At 39.7% G+C, this 19,879-nt stretch overlaps 1 protein-coding gene across 1 annotated transcript in view; it reads left to right on the top strand.

The window, feature by feature from the left end:
• The window catches only part of sema3d (sema domain, immunoglobulin domain (Ig), short basic domain, secreted, (semaphorin) 3D), a 49,330-nt gene extending 37,101 nt beyond the window's left edge, over positions 1-12,229 (top strand). The window contains exons 17-18 of the mRNA XM_044036742.1: positions 1,112-1,251; positions 10,833-12,229. Of these exons, the coding sequence (XP_043892677.1) occupies positions 1,112-1,251; positions 10,833-11,258 (566 nt within the window). The 3' untranslated portion in view covers positions 11,259-12,229. The remainder of the gene's footprint in view (positions 1-1,111; positions 1,252-10,832) is intronic.
• Positions 12,230-19,879: the final 7,650 nt, after the last annotated feature.

Genomic DNA, 19,879 nt, shown 5'->3' with positions numbered 1-19,879 from the left:
TAAGAAGACATTGTTATTATTATTATTATTACCACCATAATAATAAGTAAAACAAAATCTAATAAAGACATATTTAATTGAATATAAGCAATAAAAGTTAAGAAATAAGCAAATGAAGAAAAAATATAATTTGTCATCATTTTAAAACGTGCAGAACATCTTTTTTTCAGGAGAAGTTGAACTGCTGAAAAGTGTGAAAAATGATTTCATGACAAAAGTGTGAACCCTGCTGTGAGGCTGCAGTACCACTATTAAAGAAAGAGGGAGACAGAGAGCAGGACTGGGGCTAAAACTGCGACCACAATGGTGAAAATGTCACTCCGTTACATGATTGTTTATCGAGTGGTTTGATACTGAAGCGTTCACAATAACATTCAGTACAAACTCTGCCGAACAGTGACGTTGATCTGCTTTGGTCTCCTCCAGCGGTCAAGTACTTAGTAAAACATGAAAAAGCCAGAAAGAGACATAGCTTTGCACGCACTTTGTTTCACTTGTTTCAGCAGCAGGGCTTGGAGCAGACAGTCGGATGTAAAATAAACAATATACAAAGAGACAAATGCAAACAAATGTGATAAAGCACGTGATAAATAAAAACCCTAAGCAAGTTTCCATAGTTGTTGTGCTTTTCGTTGTCTCTTTTGACCAAGACAAGATAACACAGAGTGTGGCACCAACTCCAGTGGAAAGATTTGTGCGACAGGGAACATGTGCAATGACAATGTACACTATGATTTGGCCCTTAATCCTGCACAACATCCTGTCCTTGAGGCAATTTCTGAAGGTTCTGGAATCAAACTGGCTGAAAAGATTCTCAGTGATCCATCACCACCTTCAGGCAGATGTTCCAGAGCAAGCAAATGCAAAAACAACCACCGCAACCTCTCGTCTGTCATGTATTCCTTACTTATTTGCCTCTTTTAATTTATTTGGTTCTTTGTCGTTAAAATTCGGTGACGTATGTGAACCAGACTATGCTGCTCTGCAGCTGTTTTACAAACTTAAACTTAAAAACTTCCCTGTGGGGACAATATTGGAATTGTGAATATTGGGATTTCATTTGATTTGAACACAGAGACTCATCGATCAGTAACGGCCACGTTTTCTTCAGGTCTTGGTGGAGGACAAGTGGAGGAGAAGGTTCTCTTTGGCGTGCAAAGCAACTCCACATTCCTCGAGTGTATCCCAAAATCTCAACAAGCACAGATCCGGTGGTACATCCAGAGATCGGGATCTGAGCGCAGGGAGGAGGTGAGTGAGAGTGAACTCATGTACAAACTTGTAAGCACACAAATGGCTCATTTTTACGTCCCTTGTCTCTTTTTTACAACGTACTTTGTCTATGTAATTCCAAAGGTGTGTGTTTTCCTTTAATGTACCTGAGGGAGGTCACATTTTTTAAGGATTTGAGGTCAAAAAGCAGGAAGGTTTATTACAAAGGTACTTCAAAGCATCTAAAAACTTCAGACTTTATGTCCATCTCAATGACTTTGAACTCGTAAACCAGTGTTTGTGCCACAAATCACCTGGCTGCAGGTATTGCTTATCTTGGGGAAGATAAAAACAGTGCTGGGTTGGTGATAATGCATTTTGCAACTCATATGCAGGGTTTTATACCCAAAAGCCACATATATCGGTGAAATATAGCTTATAAGGGAGTTATGCATGGTCTCTCGTTCCCTGAATAAGATTGTTATTGATGTTTATGAGCGTTCAGGGCTTTTTGAAATTTTTCTGCACACTCCACTGTTTTGAAAGGTGAGGAATGAGTTACCTCAAATAAATCTGAGAAAAAGTAGAATAAAAAGTTACACAGATGACATTGCATCACATAGAAAAGCCAAGTATTTGGGCTGCAATGCAACTGCTTTTCCATGTTGGCAACCTTAAGCTATTCAAGGAAGAGCTTTGATCCTCTTTTCTATATTGTTTTGAAATGAAAATTAAACATGAGAAAACAACTTGTAGAATATGCAGATTTCTGGCTGATTTTGGACTAGAGTTGAATAGAATGTGGGTTTTCCTAAAGGATATAAACAGCATATTAATAAAAACAAAGGTACAAATGTGGTTCAGAATAACTTTTGGTAAAATATTACCAAAGCCCCTTTTCCACTCATTTAAAAAACATGATTTATCTGCAGTGGGAAGTGATGGAAGTATGGAAAAATGTAAACTATTTTTCTCTATTATTCTATTTTATTATTATTATTATTATTATTGTTATTATTTTCATTTGTATAAATGACAAGTCCCAATCAAGTAGCCGTCTTAAATCATAGAGTGATTAGTGAGTTTGTAAGAGAGAAAATAAGAATGTAGAGTTCATTTTTCTCACATTTAGTGCAAACAACTGCAGTTTCCAGTCTTGAACAGCAAAGTGCGCTGTGACGCTTCGAACATCACTGACAGACGCCCACTGTGGTGTCCTGTAACAGAGCAGGCAGCGTCATAGATAGATAGATAGATAGATAGATAGATAGATAGATTTAGTTTATTGAACAGGGACCATGTAGACCAGCATTAATCATAGAGGATTAATACTGAGCTCTCTGAGCTCATTTCCGTCTGCAGTCCCTGAGACACAGACACACTATACCCAGAACAGAACAGAAGACATTACTGAGAAGATGGACAAGTAAAGTATTGTACAATCGTGAAAAAATACAATGAAGTAATTGTGATTATACCCTGTTCATGTGTGCATTTCTGACACAATAGGATTAAGTTAGTGTTACATGTGTCTACCGATGCTATTTGAATGGTTTCTTCAGTCCATTGTCCTCTACAATGCTAATCTGATCAAATGTTCAGCTACATTAAGTGTTACTCCACCCTTCTGTATCATATTTTAAAGTTCCTGTAAAGTGATAAAAAATATCTCTTCTGACTTTGGCAGCCCACAGAAGAATGTGTTTCAGATTTGAATGACCAAGAACGTAAATGAGGGTTTAAAAATTAGGTTTCAAATCATGTTAAATTCAGCAAAGTTTTCTGCTCACACACACACACATACTACACGTCTACTCGCAAACATCGCTGTTCATCAATGTTTGTCTGGAATATCATTGTAAACGCACTTGTATTAAACTTCCTGTTGAACAGACGTGTAGAGAAGTGACATTTTCACCATTTTGGTCGCAGTTTAACGACATACTGTACACAAACAAAGAGCTGGTTTAGCGCCAGGCCTGCTCTCTGTCTCCCCCTCTCTCCATCAGTGGTTCTGCAGCCTCATTGCAGGAGCAGCTTTTCTGTGTGAAGAGGAGAAACTGTGCTTTGGCTTGAATTTTCCACCTTGACCTTGATCGCAGTATGAATGTGAAGTTGCTAGTGGCTCTTTCCTCCTTCATTCAGGCCCTTGTTTTTCTTCTCCTCTGGTCAAAAACAAAGACATAGGTAGCAAGGCTTTTTAGGTTTGGTAACACTAAGCATTTTTTGGCGTCGCGGGAACGGCTACTGTCAGGGAAGCATACGATGTGAACACTTTACGACAAATGTGAACAAATGAAGGCAATTAGGAGTTTTCTTATACAAAAACTGGACGGCTCCTTCACGTAGGGGGTAACGCTACTGCACATGCTCATGCTCTACACAACCCGGAAATAAGCGCGGAAGTCGGAAACTCTGCGGAAGTCGGAGCAACTCCATAGGAATGAACGGAACCAGAGGGGCGGAGCTCTATCCAGTTCTTATAATACATCCATGGCTAAGGGCTTAGCTGAAGATGTGAAGGCCTGTACAAGGACAGAGACAGTTGTTCTCTCTCCCAGGGCTACAAGGAAAGAATGGTGTTGTTATTTTCTTGCAGCTCTCATTTCTGAGTTCTTGCTGCTTGTTCTTGACAAATCATCTTGGCCGAACTTTTTTTCCTTCCGTGGTTTCCGACAACTATTGTGTGATTGGACCACAAATTTGAAGTGGACGTGGTCGTCATTCCGTGTGAGGACTTCCCGGGAGTTAAGTATGAGATGTCCTGACCTGAACTAACTTTGTTCTTGCTCTTGTCACCTCAAAAACAAGAACACATGTATCTGTTTCTGAGTATGTACGGGCCATAACTGTGAGAGTAATTGCAGCAATTAACAATTTACTCCACCGCCCATGTACGTTGTAACATTTACACACACACACACACACACGCACACAGCTGCACCGCTCACTCAGTACGAGCACACACGCTAGAGTGCGTCTGCATTTTTTCTGTCTGAACTCGACAGAAAATATTGAAAGACATCCCATAATTTTTGTCCGAATCCAACATGCTTTTTTTTTTTTCCTCTGGAGCCAGACACAGTTAGAGCGAGCTGCAGCTTTTCTGACAGGAGGCTGTAAATCACCAATATGTGTGTGTGTGTGTGTGTGTGCACACTGTCTACAGTCAGTGATTTAGTAGCGCCATCACAGTGACAAAAGTTAAAGGGCTGTTTCACCCACTTTTTCCACTTGTTCAAGAGTAGAATAAGCTTAAGATCCTTGTGAGAGGCAATTTTATTTTATTTTTTTCAATCCCAACTTCCTCTCATGTTTTGGGAATGAGACATGTGACTCAGAGCGGCTGTTTGATGATCACATGACACATTTATCTCTGAAAATGATTAAAAAAACAACAACTACTTGCCCCATGATCTAAACTGTGAGCTATCAAAATCAAAATTTAAAACGTTAATAAATTGGCCATACCACCGTTATCAGTGAAGACGTTATTTCACACGTTTCCTAAATATCTGATGACCATTTCTTTCATATTGCACCTTTAACAAGTTGATTTTGCTGGGCAGCGGGAAGCGCTTTGTTCTCGCCGGTTCACCTGTGTTTTAAAATTAATAAATAAATAATGGTGTAAAATAGGTATGAGAGGCACAGTGGTGTGAAGAGGACGATGCACAAGAGATAATGTGTTTGTGTTTGTGAAGGTGTGGAAAGAAACTCCTTGATGATGACACTTGTCTCCTGAATGAGAATGGAGAATGGATGGAGAGCCGCGTACTCGTCCCTCTGCTGTCCCAACACGTCCAAACCTTCCTCCACACCCATTGTTTACCGCCAGTCCCCGTCTCTTTCCGCTTCTCACTGCACTTACTCACTTCCACAAATGCACTGCTGTCCTCACCCTCTGGGGTGAATGTAAACACAACGACAGGTGCGGAGGCCACTCAAGACCCATGTGTTCCTTTATAGGCTGTCACAGCACAAAAGCCCTGTGTGTGTGTGTGTGTGATCCCCTACAGAGCGCTCCCTGGGGACAGCCATGTGTTTTAGGGTAATGAGGACAATGGGGTGTTTTTCTGTGTTTGTGTGCGTAGGCATGCGATGATATGTGACCTACTGTACTCTAGACAAAGTGATGAAGGAGTGAAGGCAGGGGGTCTTCCTCCCTCAGGATTGTCATGAGATAAACACGGAGGCAAAGAAAACACTACACGACGTGTAAAATATATATAATAAGGAATCGAACGCAGATTCCGTGGGTTTTATGACAAGAAAGCCTTTAGGAACATTAGTTTATCTCACTGTCTGACATGAAACATGCATCACCTGGATTTACTGGCAGGGTAACACAGTTTTTAGTCCCAGAATCTTTCTGATGCCTCGTTTAGATAATAAATCAGACCAAAGTAAGTGGTTTTTTATAGCAAAAACACTTACAAATGTCCCTCATAATGGCCAATGCCAATACTTGAAATGAAAAAATATTGCTTCAGTGTTTAAAGAGTGTCCCGAGCCTAAAAAAAAATGATATGTCATTATATTTAAAAGGGAAAATAGGTCAAGGACATTGCAACTTTCACAGTGCAACAGACTTTCCATCAATAAATTAATATAGAGTTGAAGAAAAACAACCATCAACAATCTGCAAACACACATGCTTGCTGCTGCTGCCACGTTGTGCAAATAGATGCACCTTTGCACAGAACTGCACAGTTGCACTAAATATTCATTATTGTTGAATTATTATTTTTTTTTGTGGTTAAATACAATTTCCTAAACATTTTAACATTTTCTACCTTCTTATGTTGTCTGTATCTTTTTTTTAACTTCTTATTGTATATTTAGTTTTTCTCTACATATATATATATAGCACGTTTCTAGTCTTGCTGACCACACTTCAGTATTACATTCACACCCATGTAGATTAGCAGAGCCGGGATTCAAACCCTCACACTTCGACTTGAACCGCTGTCTGTCTGTCTGTCTGTCTGTCTGTCTGTGAATGTATTAGACGTTTTCCCTGCTCCAACACACCTGATGAGCGGGTCATTATCTGGCTTGTGCAGAGCTTGCTGATGAGCTGAGCGTTTGAAACATGCAGCGCAGTCGATCCTCAGGATCAGGCTTGAGAAACACTGACCTACAGCGCGAGTGTGTGTGTGTGTGTGCGTGTGTGTGTGAGAGACTTGGGTTTAGCTTCTCTCAGCTGGGCGTGTGATAATGGACCAGGTGATGTCGGAAGTGTCTGGTTCACTTCAACCTCTCACTCCCCTGCTCTTTTCTTCCCATCATTTCTCCCCGTCTGTCATCCCATCTCCCTGTGTCCTTCAACCCCATCAGTGCCACCTTAATCTCTCCTCACTTCCTTCCTTCGCGCTCTGTACTCCCTCCACTTTGTTTGCTCATACTTGTCCGTGTCCCACAGTCTCTTTCTCTCCGCGCTCGCTGCCTCCTGATGGGTTTTGAGAAAAAAAACAAAAAACGTCCTTGACCAGCTGCTCACAGCACCTGCAGCCATCTATCCTGATACAACTCTCCTCATTCACTCATTCATTTACTCCCACTTCTTATTCCCTATGAAAGATGTGAGCTGGAGGATATTCCACTGTCTTTCTCACAATGACTCCTTAACTTAATTTCATGCAAACTTTTCATGAAAAAAAACAAAACATAGTCTTTTTTGGGAGGTTGTAAAGCGATAGTTCTGTATTTTTACTGAAAAGTACTGGTGCAATGAGAAACTTGATCTATGTTTTATTATAAGACCGGGCGATGTGGCTTATAAATAATATCTAGATATTTTTAGGCTATATCCTGGTATATGAGATATAAAGTTGAGAGTAACAATACACTGTGAATACACTCTAAAATAAAATATCAACTCTTTATTACCTTTTATTTCTTTGGCTTTTTTAATGTTAAATGAAGGATATTTACGTGTGTAAGAAACATTGACTATAAAGTTGGTCAAATTCCGCTATAACACAAATAATTACGCTTAAAACGAAAGTGACTTCTTGAAATAATAATTTTGACTCCTTGTGTAATCAATATATAATATTTCATTTAGACTATTTAGTGTATTTCACTCATTTATTAATTATTACAAATATGATGATTATCAATGCAACATCCTTTAAAACCAGGAAGTCATCACATAGACTTTATCATAAATATCTTGACTCATGTCACGTTATAGATAGAATACTAACATATTGCTCCAATACCTATTTTGTATATAGCATGCATGTATTACCGGTAGCTGTAAATGTCCTCTGTGGCCCTGGCACTGAGAAACATACGGATTATTGGGAGGATAAGAAGATAAATTGATTTCCACTCCTGGTTTTGGGTCTTGGTCCTGGTCCACCTTGCTGAATTGGCTCATTAAAAGCAGGTATGGGTTGCAGAGCTGCACCTGGCACCACTTTAGTTTGGTTTGGCAGAAAACTGTCAACAAAACAATTTTCACATCTGTTTTCCAATGTTGCCAAAAGAAACATTACAAAATTGAAGTTATTAAAAACCAAGACGGCGATAGCCATATTACCTCCATGTTAAGTTACTTTGAAGTACGATGTGTCCTGTCCTGGTTTGTGGACTGTTTAGATGTTTGCAGAAACATTTTCAAGGTTTCTTGAATACATCTTGAAGCTGCTCCTCTAAGCTCCACATGCTGTGGACCCCCCAGAAGTTAAAATACACCAGGGTCATTGAAAACATCTTGTTAGCTGCTCCTTGTTACCGCTCATGTTTCAACACACTGTGAACCCTGGATTAATCTAACTTGCCCTCATGCACTGGAGTTGGTTGCTGCTGTTATATTCATTGAGAGGAGAATTGGCCTCTTTTTAGCTATGTAAAAGAAAACATAGCTATATTGAGATTTTTGAAATGTCCTTTGTCAAATATTGGAGATGAACATGTTTTTAGGATTTTTAAGTCTTTTTAACTGACAGCTCAGTATTGTTCAGTTTGATTCTTGTGTCAGGCGTCGCACTCGTGACTCTTCCAGTGACAACCAAAGGTATTATCCTTAATGGAAAAGCAAAGTCGTGCTGGAACAAGTTACAAAGCTCCATAGCTGAAGAAAACCAACAGTGCCAAAGCGGTGTTATACAGTGGACCACAACACGCACTTCAAAAAAGTGTTCAATCCCAGACATGACACAGGGCAAAAGGTCGAGTACACCCTGGACAGGTCACCAATCCATCACAGGAGAAACACACTGAGACTCACAATCCTTCACTCTATAGATTAACCTAATCTGCACGTCTTTGGACTGTGGGAGGAACCTGGAGAACCTGTTCACGCAAACTCCACACAGAAATGCTGAACTGGAATCCGAACCAGTCGCCCACCCAGTCATGCTGTGAGGCAATAATTCTAGCCACTGTAGCACAGTGTATCCCAACACATTTAATCCATTAAAAAAAAATTGTATAACTCCATGATGTTTTGGGTCTCGACAAACACAGACGTCAAAGCTGCATTGGTGTTCTCTGCAGGAGGTCGTTGTCTTGATCAGATTTCCACACACACACACACACACAGTCTGGACAGAGTTTAAATGGTTGGCATCGCCGTTTCGTCACAGATATTTTGAGGAAAGAAAGGAAGAGCGTCTGCACAGATGCTCTGCATAGGTCACTTCTACGTTCTCAATAGATTTCTGGAGGTTTTTTTTTATTGCTGGCAAATCAGTCGTGGGCAGAAGTTGGTAGAAGTGAAGGCCATAAGTTTAACACGAGTGAGGGCTGGAGGTATGCTTTTGAAGAGTCCACACGCTCTTTGACTGTCCTCTGAACACAGCTGTGTTGTTTTAGGTTCCAGCAGCGGACATGCACCCTGATGAGTCATGGTGGACTATAAACATTAGCACGCTACTTAGCCTTACACCTTAACAACAAGCACATGCACCCTCCCACACCAGCACACAGAGAGAGACTGCCATTTGTTTGGTTAGGCTAACCAATCGTTATTCTCAACTGTATTGATACGGCTGAAGTGAGTCTTTTTTTTTTATTTTTATTAAAAGTACAACATTTTAACCCAAATCTAACCAGTTAGTGTCAAATTGTGCATTCCATTTGTAGTTGGAACTTGGAATTTCCAACTTGGGAACTCGAAGCAACCTCATATAATCCAAGTTAGGATTCCGAGAAGGCCGCTGTCATACAAACAAACACTGTTGTTTTTACTGTCATATTTGATTGACAGTAAATCAGTTGTACACACAGTAGTGAAATTGTCATCACCAGATAATGTGTAGAGGTTGTTATCAACTGGTATTGCTAACAATTCCTAGACTGAGGTTGGTTTGCGTCCCATTATTTTTCCATCTTCTCTCTGGAATGCAGTAATTCGGGAGGGGGGGGGGGTAACGTCACACTTTGCTCCGACTTTCAAGTTCGGATGTAAATGGAACCCAACATAACCCTTACGCTAACCTCATCGCAATTTGCATTTGCATGTTATCCCTTAAGTCTGACCAGAGACTCAGGAATGAGGTTTTACCTCATAACAACCAGGATTTGGTCCCCATGAGGACCACAGGTCCTGACAAGGTCAGTGCGTATGCCAGAAGAGGTCCTGAAGGGGTAATAAATACAAAGCCACACACACATTCTCGCCCAGCATGCTTACTGAGGACATAGGATAAGGGTTAGGGTTAGTCACAGGTCCAGGTCTATGAAAATCAGAAAAAAAGACATTAAGGTAACTTAATCCACAATGAAGCAGCTGTAGAAAAGAACAGAGATCCAGAATCTTAGGTTTTGTTGGTGGGTTCACCTGTGAGGGGACAGAGGCAGGTGGTCGGGTTTTTGTCACCAGAGTTTTAAATTGAGTTTTAAAATTTTAAATGTTTCTGAGTTAGTTGTGTTGTGAACATTTTAATCCTCCTGATCCAGTGACTCCTACCTCATCCCATCAGTTTAGGGCTGATTTTCTCAGTTCATCCATCATTTTGATAGAATTAGTGGGTAGCTGTGGGGAGTTTTATTCCCTCTGCCATCTTTTAGAAAACACAATAGTGCATTTGTGCAGTGTTTCTAATGTTGTTACTTTCCCAGATGCAACCCTGACCTTCAATTTTTTATTTTTTTTTCTGGGGAAATCTAACCATTTAACATTTTAATGTTTGTTTTTTTTGGTGAACACTGAACTAAACTAATCAGTTTCCTTTCCAGCTTCCACCCACAGTCTAAAAACATGCAGCGCTTAATTGTTCATGTTAAATTGACCGTTGGTGTGAATGTGAGAGTGAATGGTTGTTCATCTCTGGATGTTGGTCCTGAGATGGACTGGCGACCTGTCCAGGGCGTGACCCCATGCTTCATAAAAGGGGGAGGAGTCGGGGACAACAAGCCTTGTGCTTGAAGAAAGCTTGTATCGGTGACACAAATTGGACTCAGAAATCCAATGGCAACATTTTAATTTAGTAGATCCACTGATTTTTATTTAATTTCAATATTTTACACTAAACTGGGAAGATTTTCACTTGGATCAACAACACTAGATACATATATACACTTCTTTAGGGGTTAAGGGGTTTGTTTACACTTAAATTGTGAACTGGCTTATGTAGTTTTTTGTTTATTTTTTGATTTTCCCGCAGGTCAAGTTGGACGACCGCGTGGTTCCCACTGACCGAGGTCTCCTGATCCGCTCCCTCCATGCCTCCGACGCTGGCGTGTACATCTGTGTAGCTCAAGAACACACACACTTCACGCACACTCTCCTCCGTCTCACGCTACAACTTGTTACACACGGCCAGCTGGACGGAAAGCCCAAGCCCAGCGAGGACCCCGCGCTGCAGCTGCGGCACGGCGCGGAGTCCCGCCAGCGCTACAAAGACTACCTGCGAGTGATGAGCTCTCCTTTCGCGTCCCTGGAGGAATACTGCAGCTCGCTTTGGTCCGAGAAGAAGCCGCCGCGGCCGCGAGGGCGAGTCGGCAAATGGAAACACATGCAGGAAATGAAGAAGAGCAGGAACAGGAGGCATCATGGAGAGAGGGAGGAAGAGAGAGAGGCAGGGTGGTGATGAGGTTCGACGGAAAATCAGGATTAGCTGTGTGCACTCACTGAGCGATGACGCATTCGTGACAGAACTGTTCAACTGCAGCGACACAAAACCTAACTCTGAGTTCATAGAGCGCGAACGACGAATGCTGAAATAGTTCAAAAGTAATATTAAAGGGATAGTTCAGGTTTTTTTTTTGAACAACAACAATTCACACATTCTTTGGATGTTAGTGAGGACAGCAGAGAAAAGTCTTAGAATATAATAATCATTCTTTGCTGTATTTGAAATACTTTGAAATGAAAATCCAAACAGCTGATCTACCACTGCGTCTGCACTGTTGTGATAAATGATTGTGTAAAATATTCAAACTGGTTAACGCTGTAGATGGTATGTGTGGTTACAATGGTAATAGTGTGCTAATAAAGAGATCATATTATAGTAATATCATGTTATAGCTCATGTAATATAGTTAATATGTTATGCCCCACACATATTTTCCGTGGTTATCACAAAGATATGAATTAGTAAAAACTAAGGAATTGCATGATTGGATAATATTGCCTCTCTGTGTCACTGACTCTGTTTAACTCTCTCACACACCGTAGAAAACTGAACTATCCCTTTAATTTAAATCATCAGTTTTAAGTATGACGTTTCTTTGTGTTAACGACAGAACATTTTGTTCACTTAGAAAAAAAAAACCATGATATATATATAAACAGTAGTAGTGTGAGATTGTTCATGGCGTTGACAATGCATTCATGTTGAATGACTGTAAATATTTGTATAACATGTACAGGGGATACAGCATGCTTCGTTTACTGGTCTGTATAACACTAATAATAATAATAATAACAATAATAATAATCGTTTTATGCTCCTGCAACTGAAAAAAGGTAACATTTTTGTACAAACATTTAACATGTGTATGGTAGGTCCAGTAGATGTTTTTGTTATTGCTGTTTGTTTTTCAGTTATTTAAATAAATGTTGGTTCTTTTCCAAAGATTCTGTTCTCTGAATTCTTCCGAGATGAAAATCTATGCACAAGATATCTATATAAGTCTATGCAGTGCATGCAGATACCATCGTGATTTAGAAGCACCTGCTCTTGTTTTGTGGAAGTTAGCGTGTGGCAGGGAATGAGAAGACAGAGAGAGAGAGAGACGGAGAGGAGGAGAGGAGGAGGAGAAGAAGCTGTGTGTCTTCAGGTGATGCCGTACGACAGCATGTGAGCAAACTACGTTACAGATTTCACAGAATAAACTGATAAAGCTGCAGTGACATCAGCAGCAGGTAGGAGCATGAAAAGAAGACTTATGTAACATAGTGACTCTGATCTGGAACAGATACTGCACTTTCAGACTTGTATAACATAGTAGATAATATCTATATATATATATATATATATATATATATATATATAGAAAAGTCATGGGAGTCTGCTGTGACGGACAGCGTTCTCTATGTTTAGAATCTAAATACTTAGAAAACGTATAGTTATGAAAATGTATGTATATATACACACACACGCACACACATATATATACATATAAAGGGTAAATATATATACATATATATATAAAGGGTAAATATATATATATATATATACATATATACACACACATATATACATATAAAGGGTAAACATATATATATACATATATACACACATATATATACATATAAAGGGTAAATATGTATATATATACACACACACATATATATATATATAAAGGGTACATATATATACATATATACACACATATATACATATAAAGGGTAAATATATATATATATATATACATATATATACACACACATATATATATATATATATATACATATATAGGGTAAATATATATATATATATATATAAAAATTCACATGTACCAAATTAAATGAAACACATATTATAATATGGCTGATAGATCATTTTGTTTAGTTATTCACTATTTAAATACTCTTTATTTTATTTTAGAAGAAAAATAAAACTACTAATTTCAACTTTTTCTGTTTACTTTAATGTTGTATCTCGACATTCCCCTTAAGGTCATGTTATTTCTTTCTGTCATGTCTCCTCTCCTCTCATTTCAGAGCCTTCTTGCTATTCATTGTGATGTTTTTCTTGTCTTTTTGGACTATCACCTGTTCACTGACTCCCACCTTTGCCTTTTTTTACATGTGTTTGTGAAACTGATTGATCTTTGTGCACCGAACCAGCCTTTTGAGATACGTAAAGAGATTTTGCTTTAAAATCTGAACAGTTTTTGGAGTCTTGCTTTTCACTAACTCTTACTAATAATCATACTAAGCCAGGAATGGGCCTTGGAATTTTTTTCAGAATCCTTTGAGGCTTCAAACCTGTAAAGTTTGGAAAGCTCAGTTTTATAGACCTTAGTTTCAACATCTTTACTTGACCTACACCATACATACATACACGCATACATACGTACATCCTGTTTTCTCCAGTGATTCCTCCACATGGGCTGAAACACGACTATGAATATTTCAAACACTTCCTCTATGTCTATACTTTATTCATCAGTTGACAACAAAGAACAAACTGAAAGAGAAAAACGGCATAATGACAGCACAAAGGGAGTAACAATAAAAGATGGAACTATCTTTAACAACACCATGTTTGTTACTAGGTGAGATGTTCCATTTGTAGTCGGAACGTTTCCAACTCCTCTGGGTTCATGAGTTAACAGTAAATCAACTGAACACAAACATGTGTGCATAAACGGAGTGTGTGCAGGAGCCTTGTTATCGACTTGTATTGCAAACACTAGCCCAAGATTAGTTTGTGTTTCTGACTTCTAAAATGGAACGCGGTCACTCCCAGTTCCAAATTCCGATATTCCTATACTGTGTAATCCCAGTTCGGTAACACTTTTGATTAGGGAACACATATTCACCATTAATTAGTTGCTTATAAGCATCCAAATTGTAACATATTGGCTCTTAAGTACTTATTAATGCCTTATTCTGCATGGCCATATTATACAACCAGTAAGCCATTAACTAAGAGTTTTCCCTCAATAACCTCAGAATTATTGCTTATTAGTAGTAAAGAAGGAAGTTGTTGAAAACTCTTAGTTAATGGCTTACTGGTTGTATAATAAGGCCATGCAGAATATGGCATTAATAAGTACTTAATAGTGACTCATTAAGAGCCAATATGTTATTAATTTGCATGCTAATAAGCAACTAATTCATGGTGAATATGTGTTCCCTAATCTCAAGTGTTACCCTAAATTCTCCCAAACCACACACACATGGCCTACAGCTGCAACACTTCTACTCGCACAATTTAACAACTTAAAGGTGAAATGACTGAAAACCCTTCAAATAGTCAAAATAATGAAGTTCTTAATGCTGTGTTTCCTTTAACTCTGACCTTTCCCGTAACAGATTCCCCTCACTGCATGACAACTTTTCCAGGAGACTCATGTCTGTGATGTAACCACAACACTTCCCTGAATAAAGTTCCCTGATGCTATCGCTGTTGATAGAATAGACATACTGTAGTTGTGCATCAGTTCTGTGCACATGCTGAGCTGCATTTTTTCACATTTGGCCGGAGAAGAACCTGTGAGTAAAGATGACTTGCTGCTACAGATGAGCAGACAGAAGCCGCAGGGGCCGAGAAGGAAAACCAAATTCACGGAAAGCAACCACAGTTTTGCACAAAGAACTGCTTAAGTTGATGTGATCGGTGTAATGAGTGAGGAAACCCCTGTTGTGGCCCCAAAAGGCACTAACTTACAGACACACACACATATAGTTGAGAGTAGAAATGTCTTCCCAGTGTCCTGTACCAAGAACAGATAGTAGAAGTGTCTATTATCCCAGTATCTGGTCCAGTTTATATAAATATAGCAGACAGAGGACCAGTCTACATATGAGTCTCTATGTTATAGAGGTAGAGTTATATAAAAGGAAGATGGGGGTGGAGTGGCTCAGTGGTTAAGACCCTACTTTGTGTACGAAAGACATCATGGTCGCAAGTTCGATTCCATCCCTGGCTAATTGTACTTGATTCCATTGTAAGTCGCTTTGGATAAAAGCGTCTGCTAAATGACATGTAATGTAATGTAAAGATGTCGTAAATGGGGTTTAATAAATAAATAAATGTAGATTAAATTAATAAATAAATACAAATTTAGAAATACAAAATATAATACTCAAATACATAGGAATATATAAATGTAAGGATTAAAAAGTGAAGGGCCTAAAATGGATCCCTGTGGTATACCATAATAACAATCTATGTATATCGCTCTGAGACAGTGACTCACTAATGTCTACAGTTAGACATTACATAGACATTTTGGTGTCGTGAACAGACCTTTCATTTTAGAGTTGGAAATCCAAGTTTGGGAATGCACCCTGTCCTTGAAAGTTCCGAGTTCAGACTAATAATGGAATGCATCAATATAACATATCAATTTCTTCTAAACGTGGATACGCTGGTCAGTGAGAGCTGTGCTGTGTCATGTGACCCTCAGTTGAACTGAAGTGAAAAGTAAGGGGTCAGTTTTTGTCCCTATGATTTAGGGGTGCATGCACACCAGCCCTTCTAATTCGAATCCTAGTTTGTTTGCTCGGAAAGTCCGCACCGGAGAAGCGGACTCTGGTCCGCCTAAGAACGTAGGTCTCGTTACGCTTCAAGTGAACCAAATGCAGGAAGCTGACTGCAAAAGGTTCGGTTCATTTCACTAAAGTGCGAAGGGTGAAAGCACACTCGGACTGACTGAAAACAACCATAAGTTACAAAGTTGAATTTGAAAATCATGTCAACTGTAATTGGTTGCTGTTACTTGTTACATACAAATGACCTTGAAAGTAAAGGTCAATAAGTGTTGACCCGAATCTGTCGTTGCGTCTTCTTCCATCATCTTGACATCAGAGAACACGACTGCGCCCAGGTGCAAGAGTTCAAAACAAAGCAACTGTCCTGGAACAAGTGTCCACACCCCCACACCCCCACCCCACAATCAAGATATCAAACACACCTTAACAGGAAGACGACCTGGGGGGAAAAATAGTGGAATTGAGTTGTCAGGCCAAAGAAGTGTTATCTGTTTCTATATTACAGGGTATTTACAGCTGTGCTGATGTATGTGTGTGTTTGTCAGGTGATGACAGTGAACTTCTGGGCCTGGGTGGAGACAGCTGAGTGTTGTATGGGAGCTGTCAGGGTTGGGTTGGTATTGATGGCTGCCTCAAGGTGCAGGAAGGATGGAGAGGTATGTGTGTATGAGCAAGAAACAGTTGTTCCCCTAACAGTAATGACTACCACTGCTCCTGCTGCCTGATTTATGGCAGTTAGTGAACTCTCCTTCCTTAAGGATTTGTTTAGGAACTACACCACATCTCGTCATATGTGGACACGAGCTGCTTTGAGCAGACTGGAATGTAGAGGGTTTTGGAATGTCTCCAAAAAACTTGTGATTACATAACCGGTGCAACATCGCAACCGCCGCTGATATAACAGTGACAGTTACAGCTGGCAGCCCATGGCCTAGTGGAAAGGGGACTTGGCTTGTAACAGGAGGGTTGACGGTTTGAATCCTGACAGGTCAAGGTACCTCTGAGCAAGGTCCCAACTCCCCATTTGCTTCCCATTGATTGGGTACTGGGTGCCGGTCCCAAGCCCAGAAAAATGGAAGGTTATCGCAGACCCTGGTTTACTTGCTTGTCAGAGTCCTGTAGTATCTGACTTCACCATCGGGTGGCAGTACAAGTCTGCAATAGGACGGATTCCTACCAAAGAAGAAGAGAACGATGCTTCATCTCCCTGACACGTATGGTTCGAGCGACTCATCAGCTGAAAGGTCCGTCAGGCAGGGGAGTCGGGGTGTCGGCCGGTTCGAGGGTTACCAGGTGGGGCAGAAATTCTGTCCACGCGCACCCAACATGCTCTTTGCACGCGGTTCTAAAATCGCAGTCTGCGTGTTGCACGTTGGGTACGTGTGCAGAAGTATACCAGGGCCTTGAGCAGGTGAATAGAATGTAGAATGTTGTAGTTATTTTTGTGGCATGGACCCAAAACCATGAGCTTCATCCCAGACCCTCTCTCTCAGGCTTTGATCGAGGTGCCATCCACCCTGTGTCATCATGATAATCTTTAGAGACAAAGGTTTTTTTGTTTTTTTTGTATCTTTAGAATAAGCCTGTCATGTCTCTACAGCATCCAGCAGCAATGTCCTCAGACTTCAACTAAATAATTAACTTCTCAAGGGCAAACTTGCAAAAATAGGCTCTTTTATTCAATCAATCCTCCAACCTCTGCATTTTCAGCAGAACACACACACACACACACACACACGGGTCACAAGCGGGCTGGAGCCAATTCCAGCTGACAGAGGGTGAAAGGGTCCAGGGTACACTGGAGGAAACCCATGCACACGGGGAGAACATACAAGCTCCATCCAGAAGGGCCATCCGTTGGAATGGGATCCGAACCACTGACCTTCTTGCTGTGTGACAATGGTGCCAGCCACTTCACCACTGTGTGACCCACAGTGTCATCAAACATCTGTAAAAACAGACTTGGTAAAAAAACACATATATTGTTACTTGAGAAGAGAAACCACGTACAGTGTGTCCTTAATCTTCCTCTTCCCAAGGTGTGACCAGCATTAATAAATGCTAAAGATAATAAATAATCTGCTTTGTCCTTTTGAAAACATTTTCAATGGTTATCAATGTTCTTGTTGTGTTTAATTAAACCCCTCGATAAAAACGACTGAACTATGGTACACAATAAAGAGTGTTGTTATGCAAGAAGGAGCCTTTTTTTTACCTTGTTTACTCAAACACTTTGACGCCTCATAATTCCAGGTAGTTTGGTCTGCTGCTGACCAATGCTCCTCAGATGAACTTTGAACTTTACTCAATCGCCCTTTTGGCCTTTTACTTCCTTCCGCCTCTTTCCTCTCCTGGTTTTATAGTTTCACTCGTGTTTCCCATGTATCTGTTTAGGATAGTACCTGAGGCAAAGGACAGTCATAAATGCTTGGGTTTTCCTGAAGAAAAAAGGTTTAAGGCAAGAGTAGAGAGTCAGCATGGAGAGATCACTGTGTGTGGTTGGTAAAATCCCACATGGCTGTCTCAGGTCTGCCCTGTATTGTGGAAACCCAAACCCACAAGAGACCACTTTCACCCGTGAAGGTTAATGAGGTGAGTAAACAGGGAAATCTCCCAGAACATTGTGGAACAGGCATGATTTTCTGCTTTTTCCACACGTTGGCATGAATTAAGTCTCAGTCTCAGCACACGGACGCTCTTTTTCAAATACCTACATTCCTGCATTACTGTATGTTGTGGTGCACTTTAATCATATGTTTTCTTACCTTTGACCCACAAGGTGCACACTAAGGTTTGAAAATAAAGAGGATTAAATGAGACTGACTGGTCATTTCATGCTTCATCGGGAAAATAAACTCAAGGGTTGTGTTTGGTTGATGTTAGAATCGACCGAATCTTGGAGTGGATTAAGTCAATAATCTTTGTCTAAGTGTCACTTTTCACTTTCTGTCAGACAGAGGGCATGCATGATGTTATATTCTATAAACAATTTCATAGAAATGTAATGGATATAGCATACACTGTTTAAATCCTAGGAAGTTGAACCTCCAGTGCTTATCAACGCAGCTTCAAATGCAAAGGTAGCTTAGTAGCTCAACTCTTTACATTAAATGTGTCTCCTTTGAATTCCCAGCACTGACTTTTATTAGTGTTAAAGATTCATGGTTGATATTATCTAAATTATAATCTTCTCTTACTCACTCAGTATCTACCACTTCATCCTCCACACGAGGGACACAAGGGGGCTGGAGCCAGTCCCAGCTGACATGCTGCTGGGTGATACACGGCGGCAAACATCGGGAGACAAAAGAAATCATTCACGAAATCATTCGCCCTTAGTCAAACGAAGGCTTTATCAGAAATTCACAAGACCACATTCACATCCCAAAATAAGATAAACATTCATACAGTTTCCCTATTATCCTTGGTATCCTGCAGGATAAATGTGTTTTTGTTTTACCTTATCAAAGTTGAACACACGTTATTTGCATATACAGGTACTGTATATATAAGAATATAAATGTATATAATGAGTGCACAGATGTTGGTCATGCATGTTTATGTTTGATGGTGAGACCAAAGGACACGCACGTGATGATGAAGCACTGAATGTTGGTATAGCTGAATCTAATGTATCATTTCATTGGAAGATTAAAACAACTTTTACAACTGATGAGACCAGCCATTGATATATATCTATATATATATATATATATATATATATATATATATATATATATATATATATATATATATATATATATATATATATATGAATATATGCATATGATTACACTTTACCACAACAGACACACCCTTTAATTAGAGTCAAATAGTGTGCTGAACAGTAATAATGGCTTTTACACACTGTTTTGATTTACATGATGATTGAGTTGCCTCGTAGTCATTACTCCAGAACTACTCTGTAATTTCAATATCATAAATTCAGATGATGATAAGTAATGGTGGTGAGAATAAGATACACTGTAAGAGTGTGTGTTCTGGTCTTTTCTTTTTTTTTTTTTATCAGACTGATAATGA

The sequence above is a fragment of the Solea senegalensis genome, linkage group LG10, assembly GCF_019176455.1.
Source record: "Solea senegalensis isolate Sse05_10M linkage group LG10, IFAPA_SoseM_1, whole genome shotgun sequence".
Taxonomy (NCBI): domain Eukaryota; kingdom Metazoa; phylum Chordata; class Actinopteri; order Pleuronectiformes; family Soleidae; genus Solea; species Solea senegalensis.
The sequence above is the reverse complement of the archived record's forward strand: the minus strand, read 5'-3'. Positions and strand labels throughout refer to the sequence as shown.